At 45.1% G+C, this 12,679-nt stretch overlaps 1 protein-coding gene across 3 annotated transcripts in view; it reads right to left on the bottom strand.

Annotated features, from left to right (window-relative positions):
- fgfr2 (fibroblast growth factor receptor 2) overlaps window positions 1–12,679 on the bottom strand; it is a 37,644-nt gene that overhangs the window by 19,129 nt on the left and 5,836 nt on the right. For all 3 annotated transcript variants that reach the window (XM_022743636.1, XM_022743634.1, XM_022743635.1), the window contains exons 3-6: window positions 7,946–8,203; window positions 7,561–7,635; window positions 3,130–3,299; window positions 962–1,085 (exon numbers count right to left, since the gene is read on the bottom strand). In XM_022743636.1, coding sequence (XP_022599357.1) covers window positions 962–1,085; window positions 3,130–3,299; window positions 7,561–7,635; window positions 7,946–8,203 — 627 coding nt within the window. The remainder of the gene's footprint in view (window positions 1–961; window positions 1,086–3,129; window positions 3,300–7,560; window positions 7,636–7,945; window positions 8,204–12,679) is intronic.

The following is a 12,679-nucleotide window of genomic DNA, read 5'->3' as shown; positions in this document are numbered from 1 at the left end:
CTCCCCTTGTTGTCCCCACTGTCTATCGATTCTGCAAACCGAGCAGAAAAACACTCTTTGCTTTCTGTGCTCCAAAGGTCAAAGTGAGGGGTTGACTGAGTTGGATCTGAACTCGCCGCGATAGCGCTGAGGTCAGCACTCTGTGTCCTCAGAGAGTGACACTAAACGATCACCCGCTACCGATTTAAGTCCCCATCATATCAGAGCTGATATTAAAAGACTTGGTTAAACCAAATCACACACACATATACACAAAATAAAAGCATAATTTTCTACTTAAACCTTGTGGTATTGAGCCATGAAGATAATTTCTGTATTATTAGCCACGGTTGTGGTGCTGAAATCATGGAAAATTGCATTTGAGAAGCTGAACAACACTGCGTTTTTATTTACAGAAACAGTGTTGCTCAGGATATTGCACTGACTGCACTGTCAGCAATTTCCTAATGAAGTAATTCTCCAATAAAAAGCAGTCACACTGAAAAATAATTTTGTGATTTGGGTGAAATGATCCTTTAAATAGAAATGGAAAGTGTATGTTTTTAGTTTCTGGTATAATTGTTCTCACCTTCCTGGAGTTAAAATGGGTGGGATTTGTCTAACATAATATAATATATAACCTCATACACACACTATGAGTGAACATCATACACACACACTGCCATTATGAGAGGATGATTTTATATAATTAATAAAAACTGCATTAAAACTGATGACACATGCGTGTTTAGCTTCCACACACTTGGCAGCACTCTTTGGCCTGCACCTGCATCCAGTGTGCACCTGGGCAGTCAAACAGCACACGCTCACACATACACACCATTCTCACTGTGAGAACTCTTTCAGCTGGCCTCCCCTTTTCCTCCACCTCCCTCTCCCTCCATCCCCCAACTCCTCCTTTACCGGCCTCGCAGGTGTACTCTCAGTCTGACAGTCAGTGTTTTTTGTAAGCGGTACTGACCCACTACGTCCAAGGTGTACGTGTGGTTGATGGATCCGAACTCGTTCTCCACCAGACAGGTGTAGTTGCCCTTGTCCGACGGCACCACGCTCTCCATGATCAGGGTCCAGTGCTGGCTGCGCACCTGGGTATGAGAGGCAGGGGGTTTGTCGTTATGTTAAACACACACACACACACACACACACACACACACACACACACACCAGGAAATACAGAGAATTGCAGTCTTAACAGAGGAATTAACAAACACAAAGAAATGAGACAGATGATTTTTTTTTTTTTTAAATGACAGGAGGGGATTTGGTTCACAGAGTGAAAGACGAGATGCAGTGTGCTGGAAAACAATATTGAGTCTGATGACAGCCTGATTCCAGCAGAGTGACTGTGCAACGTCCAAGTATTTTCCTTATTCCTGCAAATAACGTCAAATCCTGGGGAAAATATCTCAATGTCTTTTAAATTGTTAGTTTTAAGTTGACTTTGATGAAGTGGAGCTGGTTGCAATTTTTTACAAAGGTAAAAATAAATTGCCAAATACACCCAGCACTTCCCTGTAACTGTGTGCTTCTCCCGTAAGTCACTGTATCTCTTATCCTGTAAAACCCCACCTGTCTAGTCTAGAGCACTTTCAAACACACAGTTATTCATAATTATTTGTAAAATTATCTTCACCTGTGTGTGGAATCCACAGGTGTGAGCTAACAATAGTGTTTCCGTCTCCAGACTGAAGGGAGAGTGTAGCTTCTGCTTGTACAGGCCTACATTTCTGACAATGGAGAGATTATGCCACAGGGCTGGGCTCAGGTACAGCTTTTGTCCAACATTTGTTGACAAAGAGAGAGAGAGAGAAATGAGCTGCCCACAGTGCATCTGACAGCCTGACTGTTTCGTTTCCGTCACGTCGCGGCTGTTTTTTGTCTGCGCTGTAATGAGCCTGCTGAAAGCCAAAGGGAAGCGACATTAGCGGCTACATCAACATAATCTGCTCCTAAACTTTCCTGGCAGGGAGACGTGTTTCCTCATAAACCATCAGGCATTAACCAGGAGCCGCAGACTCGTTCAGCATCACTGGATCTTTTCATAAATGAATTTCATAGCTGTCTGTTTAAGCGGTTATTCCACTCTGTCAGTACGCCTCTAGCATGTACAGTTAATGCTGCTTGTTTAGAAAGACAAAGAGAGGAATTAAGGCAAAATAAATGCAATCCAAACAGACTCTGTCACGGAGGAGGAATTCTTCACATTCAGACTAGTCGCAGCTATTTTCAGGCTTTTTTTTTTTTTTATACAAAGAGGAAATCAAACATAACCACACCACAGCTTTACTTTCCCATGACATTCAGTATCAGGTATTTTCACCACAAATAAATCAACTCAGACCGTTTATTTCCCAAAATGGGACCTGGGTGAGAGATTTCACAAGTTCAACAAAGTGTTTTTTTTTGTTGGAACCACAGCACTTTCTATAGAAAGTCATACTCATTTAAGTTGGCAAGGAATTAAAGTGACCAAAGTTATCTTCACTCTGGTCCTCCTTTCCAAAAATTTGTGACTTTATTGGAGTTCATTTATAGAGTTAAAAGCCGCACAGCACATCAAGCCCCTTCAGTTTAAACTTTAACCAGAGCAGCAATAGTATTTGTAAATCACATTTCAAAACAACAGAATCACATGCTCGAATCACACACTACTCTCCAAGCAAAGCCAGTGGGACCTGTTCTCCCTGATTGAGTTACCTCAGCATTCTCAACTCATTTCAACCCTGACGCTACCTACTTTTTCTATACATTACTGTTTGGGGGCATTTAACCCTTAAGTCCAGGGCTTAGGTTTCTAATTGTTGGGGGTAAAGAACCATTTCGAGTTACAGTGAGAGGCTCTGCAAAGTATCCTGGTGAGAGGAGGCGCACGGATGAGCAATTCCAATTTCACACCAGAAACCTTGCCCTCGTTTCCTCTGTCTACTCTCCTCCCGTCTCTCCAGTGAAGGGTGGAAAAGGGGTGAAAGGACAGTCAGAGAATGACTGCAAGAGGGAGGCTTGACGTCCCTTGTAAATACATACACGAAATGGCCAGAAACACTGCAGCACAGAAAGCAGTAAAACGCAAGAGAAGGCAGTGAGTTGACATTTGTAATAAAAAGTCTGATGTATTACTGTTTATCCTACCTTATACCCTCCCATGCGGTCCTCTTGCCGGAAAGGCCTGCTGTTTTTAAGCCAGCGCAGCTTGGGCCGGGGGTTGCCTCCTGCAGCACAGCGGAACTTGACTGTGTTGGCAGCTGGCACTGCATGCAGCTTCTTCTCCATCTTTGCGGACGAGGTCCAATACGGAGCGCCTACAACCAGAGAACAGTTGGTGTTCAGTCGGGGTGAGATTTCCTAATCATGTCCTCAACAGTTTGGCTTCAGGACCTTGGACTGGCTGAGGCAGATATACTTGGAAGCGTGACTGCAGAGGAGCCAAACCTGAACCATTCTTAACACCCCCCCACCCCCATCCCACCCTGCCCCAGCAGCACTGACTGACCTGCCGTCTGCATAACACAACCCAGAGCTCCACACTCAAACAGTTAAATAAAAACACACACTTTTCCCTGTAGGCTCAGCGGGGTGTTGCAGAGGGGGGAAAAACATCAGCTCTAAGGGGAGAATGTGCCTGGGCGTTGCCAAGAGGGTAACTAGACCATCACATTCAATTTCATCTCATTCCACTTAGCAGCTTTTTTTCTCCCTCCACTTCCTCCAATTACCATAGCTCCCCTGTTTATCTGCCTGTCACTTGGCTAGATATGGACGGCAGGGCCAGGGATGCTTATCACCCCTTGGAAAATAATTATGTGCCGTCAGGGGAGAAAATGAATGTCACGTTTAACAAACGATTCCAGAGTTGTCAACGCAGACTTTCATCCAGCTTTATCAACGCTTAACTGTTACCATTTCTCCTACTGAAACCACCTTTCTTGTGTTTTGTCCATTCCCCGGTTCCCTCTTTTTCTCCCAATTTCTGAGTCTCAGTCAGCTGGATTTTCTTCCGAGCCCCCCACCCGCCCTTTCTCTCTGCACCTGGAAGTGTGATTGCCTAAGCAGATGGGGCTCAGAGGGGAAGAGAAACTCAAACAACAACCCAAACGGTTTTCCCAACCATCACTTTCTCTCTGTATAGCACGAGTATGAGCAACACAGGGAATTCCCATGGATAAGACCGCAACTCACTTTAGTACGACCCTCAAGCATGAGTTTACATCCCAGGGGGATCTCTGCTTCAAGTGCCCTCCCTCGAATCTCTTTCCAGTCTGTCCAATCTGCATACTATTAGACACCTCCCATCATTTTCTCTGGAACGCACAACCGGACAAGTCGTGCATACTTGGATAGTAAAGTCAGTAAACAGTGCTCTTCCTTCCTGAATGGATGCATACGTTAAGTACTCAAACTATAATTAGTCATCCCCCCTTTCTCCTTCTTCCTCACTCTCACTATCTGCGCTTCTCTTCCTGCTTCTTCACCTCTCAGTCCCCTCCATTCCTCTCCATCCACTCTCCCTGTCATCACTCCATCCGTTCAGACAGAGACAGATTAGGTGGAGACTGGCTCGTCTTCTCCGAAACGACCTCTGACCCCAAACTGGCAGCCAGGTTGGAGGATGAGGTTGGGACATGAAAGGTGAGCGGTGCTGTTTCCCATGCTCTCCGTCCGGAGGGGCAGCACTTCAAACGAGACGACCCTCAGACCTCTCTCCAGATGAAGCCAAACTCTCACTGGTCCAACTGCTGTGGCCTCCAGGAACCCCCGCCACCCCCAAAGCCCCGTGCATCCGGATCCCCACTCACGGCTGTTTATCCTAAGCTGGCCTGGGGTGAGCTGAGGTTATCTAACCCCTGTGCTATGAGTCAAGATTTTTTTCCTCTAAGTTCCTCCGGAGAGCTAAATCCACCAGTGTCCCAAAGTAGTTTTTCATTGTTGAAATGATTTCTAGTTAAGCAGTGATATCCTCCTCTTCACTACTGGTCCTCTTGATGGTATTGGTCCTCTTGAAACAGTCTTACTGTTAGTTAAGAGAAACACCCTTGTTTTCAGATTTGTCACAGTGCATTTTTAGCTAATTTAAAAAGTCACCAGATTTGGAGATAAATGATCTTTGAACAGTGGAGCTATGATACATAATAGGATAGAATAGGATAATAAGAGTGTTTATGGCCCTTCAGCATAAGCAAACAACCCCACAGCTATAATCAGATTTTGAATCGAGTTGAGCTAAATCCTGATTGGTTTATAGAAATGTGTGACATCAACTTTTTTCCTCTTCCAGTTGAGCCCCACCCACTTCAAGCTAATAAAACTGACATCAGACAAAATAAAAACGCTAAAATCTCTCTGTTGACAGTTCATGTTCATGCAGGACCCCATCACACTCCGTAAGACGCTGGTTGATTAAACAGGTTTTCCAGGCCTTTAAAATATTTTTTTACGTCATGATTTTTATTCAGACTATCTTGACTTTCCTTCTTGTAACCATACAACTTTATGTCATCCAAATTTTAATTTTTTCTACAAAGTATGACTTCACCCTCATAATGTAATATTTTTCTCATAAACTTACAGCTGTTCTTTATACTTTTTTCAAAATATTGTGACTTTAATTTAGAAATCTCTAATTTCTTTTCCAACAGTGGACATAATCTGCAATTTAAAGCTGCACACTGAGGGCCCCAAATAATGTTTATTATTTAAATTGATTTTTGCACTTGCATAGCCATAACAACATATAACAGGACTGCTTTAATTATGACAGTGAGGTAGATCTATTCTGACATGTGCAGCTTTATCTAAAGGTGAGGCACGTTGACAATGAAGAATGATGTTAACAGTGAGTCAACAGGACAGGGATTTTGTAACGAGAGGACTCGACGCAGAAAGCAAAGCTCCACGTGGCTCTTCATCATGACATCAGCACTACCCCCCTCCGCCTACCCACCTTCACCCTTCCCCTAAACACAGCTTCCCTCACAGATCCCAGTAGAGGCTCTTCCATGTCTCCTCCAATAACACCACCCACTGCTGACGATGGACAAACACGCTGGACTCTCTCCCTTTTCAACTTTTTTCACCCACTTATGTTGTTCACTCTTCTACACAAAGTCAAATCAGAACGCTCTGGGCCTGATGCCCGGCCCATTCTGAGTGCTCCAGAAGAAAAGAGAAAAAAAATTAAAAAAGCCACAAATATAAAGCTACACCCCGCACTCTCCGCTCTCATTCCCTCCCACGCCTACATGCACCCTCCCTCCCTCCAGTCTTCGGCTCAGGGCCAAGGCTCCACGCCATGCTCGGAGAAGTGCTGGTGCTGATCCAACAAGCCTCCCCTCCTCCCTCTGCCTCTTTTCCTTCTCCTCTTCTTCCCCATTTCTTTTAATAATAATTTCGGTTTTTAAAATTTTCAAAAAATACACACAGTGAGAAAATGCGCCTGTACAGCCAGAACAGCTTTCCCTTTGTTTTCAAACAGCTTATTACCACCAGAATGGCTGGATCTTTTCCCTCTCCCCCATTTTTTCCTCTTGCTGAGTTCCTCTCTCTCCCCCCATATTTAATGGATTTCAGGCAATTACAGTCAGCCCAAAAGTGGAGGGGGAGGACTCACGGTGAGACGCAATGTGTGTGGAGAATTTTAACAAGATGTGGAAACCCTCATCTTTACTTCAGCCCCCTTTTTTGTGAGTGTATGTGTATGTGAATGCATGCACGTGTGCACGTGGCTACATAAACACACTACTACCCCAACGCATAGACAAAACTAGGGTAAAACTTTCTCTTTCCCTCTCTCTCACACACACACACGCATGCACACACACACACAGGCCCATCAGGTGGGTAACTTGGTCCAGATGGGTGTCTTTCATAATGGATGAGTCCAGCTGACTGACTGGCTCCATGAGGCCCGACTACCTGAGAGACACTAGCTGAAGGAATGTCAGGAATCCCTGTATTCCCTCGAGCATGTAGCCTGGGAGACACACACACACACACACACACACACACACACACACACACACACACACACACACACACACACACACACACACACACACACACACGCACACGCACACACTTTACAACACACACTCCACAATCTCACAGTAAAGGTCTAGACAGATATGCCAAGGTATAGAATAGCAGAGATGTGGATCCAGGGAAGAGTTGACGTGAATTTTGGTGTCACTAACAGCCGTCTCCTCCTGATTGTGTGAGAATAGAGACTATCCGCTTTCTCTCCTGCCTTAATCATAAACATACAGCCACAGTCCGAACTGGGCTAATAACCACTGACAAAGCTAAGTAGATTATTTTGCCGAGGGATTAAGTCTTTGTAAGTGTTTAGCTGTTAAATTCTGACATGCTGCTAATGACTGTTCATTATTTTTTCAGACCAGGATATGGCTTAAACCAGATATGCTACTAAAAAATGTTTTTGCCATGTCCAAACTGTGTAGTATGACGTCTCTGCTGTTCCCACTGAGATCTAATTAGTGCGAGTTGGTGAGGACGGACAGAGCATCACAAGTCATTCATCCCTCCTTTCGTTCCTCCCATACTCACTTATCTGCTCCCCGTCCGCCCCAGTGTCCTCCGATCGCTCCGTATCGTCCTCATCATCCCCCGATGAGATGGCATCTGCACAGAGTAACCACTGAGTTACTGCCGCCCTCTCGCAACGCGCAAACACACACACACATACACATAGTTTTGCATGCAGAAGCTTTCATGCTGTCACGTTCTCACAAATTTGCACACACAAATTTGTAAAGAAAATGAGAGAGTGGGGCCACTTTTTGTTATGAGCACATAATTATACAAACAGACACTCACTAGACCTTCAGAAAGAACTAAATTCAGGATGGCTTCCTGGATACAGTGCTACAGCTCCAAACTCCCTGTCCCATCCTGACTTGCTCTGTTCTGTCCTATCTGATCCCTGACTCACCTGTGACATTCACTATGAAGCAGACCGTGTCTTTGCCCACGCTGGTGCAGGCGTACAGGCCCGAATCCTTGGGCGTGGCATCACGGATCTGCAGCACCTCCTGCTCTATCAGCGTGCGGTTGTTGGTGCCCAGAGAGCTGCCATCTTTGGTCCAGGTGATGGTCCCCGGCGATGGCAGAGGGCAGCTCAGCTTCAGCACCTCCCCTGGGTGCACTGAGCACACCGTGGGCTTAGAAATTTGGTATTTGTTCGATGCCTCTGCAGAGCGAATGGGGAGGTTGAAGTAAGGAGGGGGGAAAGGAGGGAAAGGACGGATTGGAGGAGGAAGAGGGTGCACAAGAAGGAGGAAAGAGAGGTGGGAGAGGAAACAAGCCATAGTGTAAGAAACAAAAACACCATATAACCCCAAATGGATGCACTTAAATCAACTTATGCAGGAGGAGCAATACAGAAAAGAGGAGGCCCATTTTTTTTTTTTTTTTTAAAACCGTCACACCAACATGTTGTTACCGCAAACTCCCAGTCAGTCATTTGGAATGGAGCCCTTAGAAAATACCACTGTTCTGTTATCAAGTGTGCAGTGTGATCGGTGCTTATAGATTCAGGGCATGCAGTTACGGCCAGAGCAGCATATGTAGAGAAAAAAAAAACACAATCGATGCTTTGCGAGCTGTGTTGACAGACAACCCCACCCCCCACAACCATCCCTCCCTTTTAGCATGGATGCCAAGCAGCCGTTGTGTGTGGGTGAGTAGGAGCAGTATAGGCAGATCTCTTCAGCTTAAAAAAAAAAAAGGTAATAAAACTCCGGCACGTCTGCCCATCAGAAAGGAAAGCAGCCAGAAAGGTCCAGGACGGAAGCAGTTGTCAGGCAGGGGAAGGGGGAAGGAGAGGGAGGGGGGAGCTCTCTGTTTTGGCTTCTCTCTGGTTTTTGACTCTGCGCCTAAGCTTCGAAAACCTTGACCTGTCTGTAGACTGACTCTTCTGTTTTCCATCGCTCTCGTCTTCATTTTCTTTCATAACACGGCCATGGAGGAGCTACAACCCCGGCACAGGCTCTGCTCGCCAAGGCAGAGAGCAAGAAACTCCGCTAGACTCCAAAGTGCATAAAACCTTCACTTCTGGGAGAAAATCCAAGTCAGCCTGTGAGTGCATGTGTGTACACCCTGTCCTCTGACTTGTACAACAGCACAGAGAGAATGAGGTGAATTTCTAATGTATGAAAGCGAATTTTGATTGTCCATAGGTGAGACTGCACTTCTACATCAGGACGGATTTTGTCGGTAACCATGCAAACTATAGACTGTGATCGAATGTTGAGCAAAAGGGGGGAAAACCTGCCTGAAATACAAGCTGGCTTCTGCTATATATACCACAGCCAATTCCAGTCACCCCGAGGCACACATACACACACACATACATACACACACACATACACACACACAAATGTGTACATTCACTCATCTCAAACGTAGACAGATCTCAACACGTTTTGCAACTATTCGCGGTGAGAAAAAAATTGAAGAAACTCCAAGTTTTCCTCTTTATTGCAGTACAAAAATGTCCAAGACTGTGTGTGAGTGTGAGTGTGAGTGTGAGTGTGAGTGTGAGTGTGAGTGTGTGTGTGTGTGTGCGTGTGTGTTTTCTTCAGAGGGAACTGAAGGAGTGGGTCAAAAAAAGAGAGGGATTAAAAAGATTTGAGCAGGAAAAATAGCAACAGTGGAAAAGCATAAGTGATGAAGTATATGTGGAGCGCTGGGCTGAAGGCTGATAGGTGTAATTATAGAGGCAGTGGCACTCCCAGCCTTTCCTGTACCTCAATGCACCTTTTCAACAACATCCCACCCCCATTATGTGCTGCTGCTCGATGTGTGTGTGTGTGTTTGTGTGTGTGTGTGTGTGTTGAACGTAAAGTGTACATACACACTAGCCTCAACAGGAAGGGAAAGTCATTCCGCCACATGCCAGCAGTAGAGGCATGTGTACAAGCCTCTAAAACAATCCCCCTGGGCAAAAAGACAAACACACAGGTACAGTTCCTGTATTGTCCTATTTTCTCTCTCTCTCTCTCTCTCTCTCTCTCTCTCTCTCTCTCTCTCTCTCTCTCTCTCTCTCTCTCTTTCCTTCAATCCAGAAATAATTAACCCCTCCCTCACCGCCCAGGACTGAGTGTGTGGTCTGATAAGAGGTGGAGCTCCTGTGCTGATTGATGGGAGCCGTCTCCGCTACCTTTTATGACATGGTTTTCCGCACCGCAGGCCTTCGCTTTGACATTATTAGTGGCTCCAGCTTTTCCTTTATTGTTTATTGTTTAATTTAGGATTTCAGAGATTAAGAGATGTCTTATACTGTAGGTACCTGCTGGGGAAGCTAGCCGGTATGGACAACTTCAATGTATATAGGGCCCACTGAAAGGGGCTGACGAAGCAACACAACACCACGTACGTACACACACACACAGGCTGCACTGTCTGTCAGCACATCGAAGGCACTGAGGTACTTGATAGAAAGATGATATACACTACAAGGAGGGGTCTGAGGAAGAAGGAGATATGGAAGGAGGGAAAATAAGTACAAAGGAAAGGAAAGGAAGAAAGGCAATGGAAAAAAAATAAAAAGGAGAGGACTCTCTCTCCAAATGGTGAATCTGATTAAAGAAAGCATGGACGTGTTAGTTCTGCCTTCATCATTTTCTTATCTCTACTGTGTCCATCTGTTCTCCTCCATCAACTCCTCCTCCTCCTCCTCCTGCTGCTCCTTCATTTCCCTCTTTCACCTCCCCGTCCGCTTTGCCCTCTCCTTCCCCCTTCCGACACAACCCCCACCCTGCTGACCTAACCCTGACCCTTCCCAAACCTGTTGACACCTCCAGCAGGCCTGATTGCTCATGGGAACCCGTGTCATTTAAAGCATACACACACACACACACACACACTGAAAAAGTACAGGTATGGAGTTACACCATAATAAAATCATGTACTATACTCGTGCACACCTGGAGATACACACACAACCCACACACAAACACACCTTACTCTACTTGGAAAGAGTTTACAAGAGTCCAGGGATGCATGCTGAGTTGAAGAGTTGAAACACTTCACTGCAGATTTTTCATCTCTGCAAAGTTTCATCCCCCTCTGCACCACAGGAGGGGGCGGGAGGCTCTCTATCTCTCACTCTCACTCTCACACACACACACACACACACACACGTTTGCTCAATTTCAATCGACCAGCTCTCTCCTCTTCCCTCCCTCCTTCATCACCATCCTTTTGCCTCTCTCCTCCTGAAGCACATCTCCATTTCAAAACCTATCTCTCTCTTCTTCTCTGACAGCTATTACAAGTGTCTATCAGGTGTGATAGATCGAGGCTGTCCACTCCTCGCTATCTCTCCGTCCTCATTCACACTGTCTTGTCTGGCAATAATTAGTCTCGCAGCCTGAGAGTCTGCAGCAAAATGCGGCAATTCTCACCGATGTCTCCTCGACGTCTGTCTCTATCAAATCGTGGAGAACCAAGCAGCGGCGTTGGTGAAGTCGCGAGCGCTGAGTTTTACGTTGGCCCTGAAGTCTTTCTTACGAAAATAATCTTATGAATTTAAATCTGCAGAGAGGCGCATGTGGCTGCAAGTCTATTCTGCCATCTCCTCCCTGTCGCGTTCTGCACGACGGGATAGGTGGACTACATGTAATGACTGCCATCTCAGAGGCGAAAAGCTCCAGCAGGAATACATACACACACACACACACACACACACACAGACACACACACACAATCTATCTCTGCTGCCCTTCTTCTCCCTCCTTTTTATCTCTCCTCTGTCCTCTGTATCCTCCTCAAATCTCATGACTTCTCTCCCCTTTTTTGTCTCTCCCTCTTTTCTCGTGTCCTTTCACATTTAAATCCCTCCTTAGCTTTTTTTTTTTTTTTATTCTGACAAAGGAGCAGCTCTATGAACTGGCTCCTGCTGGCGTCCATGGCAACAGCCCCTCCGGTGCTCCCACCCCTTCACCCCTAATCAAGGCATTCCCTGAACCCCACCCGACCCCTTTAACCCACTGGCTCCCCCTTATCTCCCAAAACCTTTTAAGGTTGAAGCTCTTGTGACCCTTGGAGCAGAGCCTGCCTCTACTTTGCTCTGGCTTCTAGAGATTAATCTTCAATACTGAATCAGATGAGTGTGTACACTAAGCCTGCAACTACAGATTAACTAGAAAAACTATCGGTGAATCTGCCAATCATTTTTTCAATCAATCATTTAGACTATGGACTGTCAAAAAAAACAAAATCAGGTCTCAGGGGGACGTCTTCAAACTTAAAAAGATTCAGTTTAGGGATCAACTGATTATTTAAACTGCTGTTGATTGTTTTTTCTGCTGATAACTAATCGTCTGATTGTTTCAGCTCTAACGTACACATTTACATTGTAAGCAGCAGTTGTTTTTCTTTCCAGAAAAGTGAGCAGGCAGGAAGTTCAGTGCCAGGCACAGAAACACATTAAAGATGATATAAGGAATCAAATCTGTGACCTTTAAAATCCATCATCAACTACTCAAAAAAATATATATATATACATATACACTTTAATATAGGTGCAACTATCTTATTTTATTCTTATCCAGAATTCGACAAGAAATTCCTTTAAACAGTAAAAAAAAAAAAAAATTCTTTTTTTAGGAAATTGCATCATTATTTTTGCATCAGAGTCTAGTCGTCAAATCTATTTTTTTCC

Source organism: Seriola dumerili, unplaced genomic scaffold, assembly GCF_002260705.1.
Source record: "Seriola dumerili isolate Sdu_G_001 unplaced genomic scaffold, Sdu_1.0 BDQW01000073.1, whole genome shotgun sequence".
Taxonomy (NCBI): Eukaryota; Metazoa; Chordata; class Actinopteri; order Carangiformes; family Carangidae; genus Seriola; species Seriola dumerili.
Note: the sequence above shows the minus strand (reverse complement) of the source record. Positions and strands in the feature narration are given on the sequence as shown.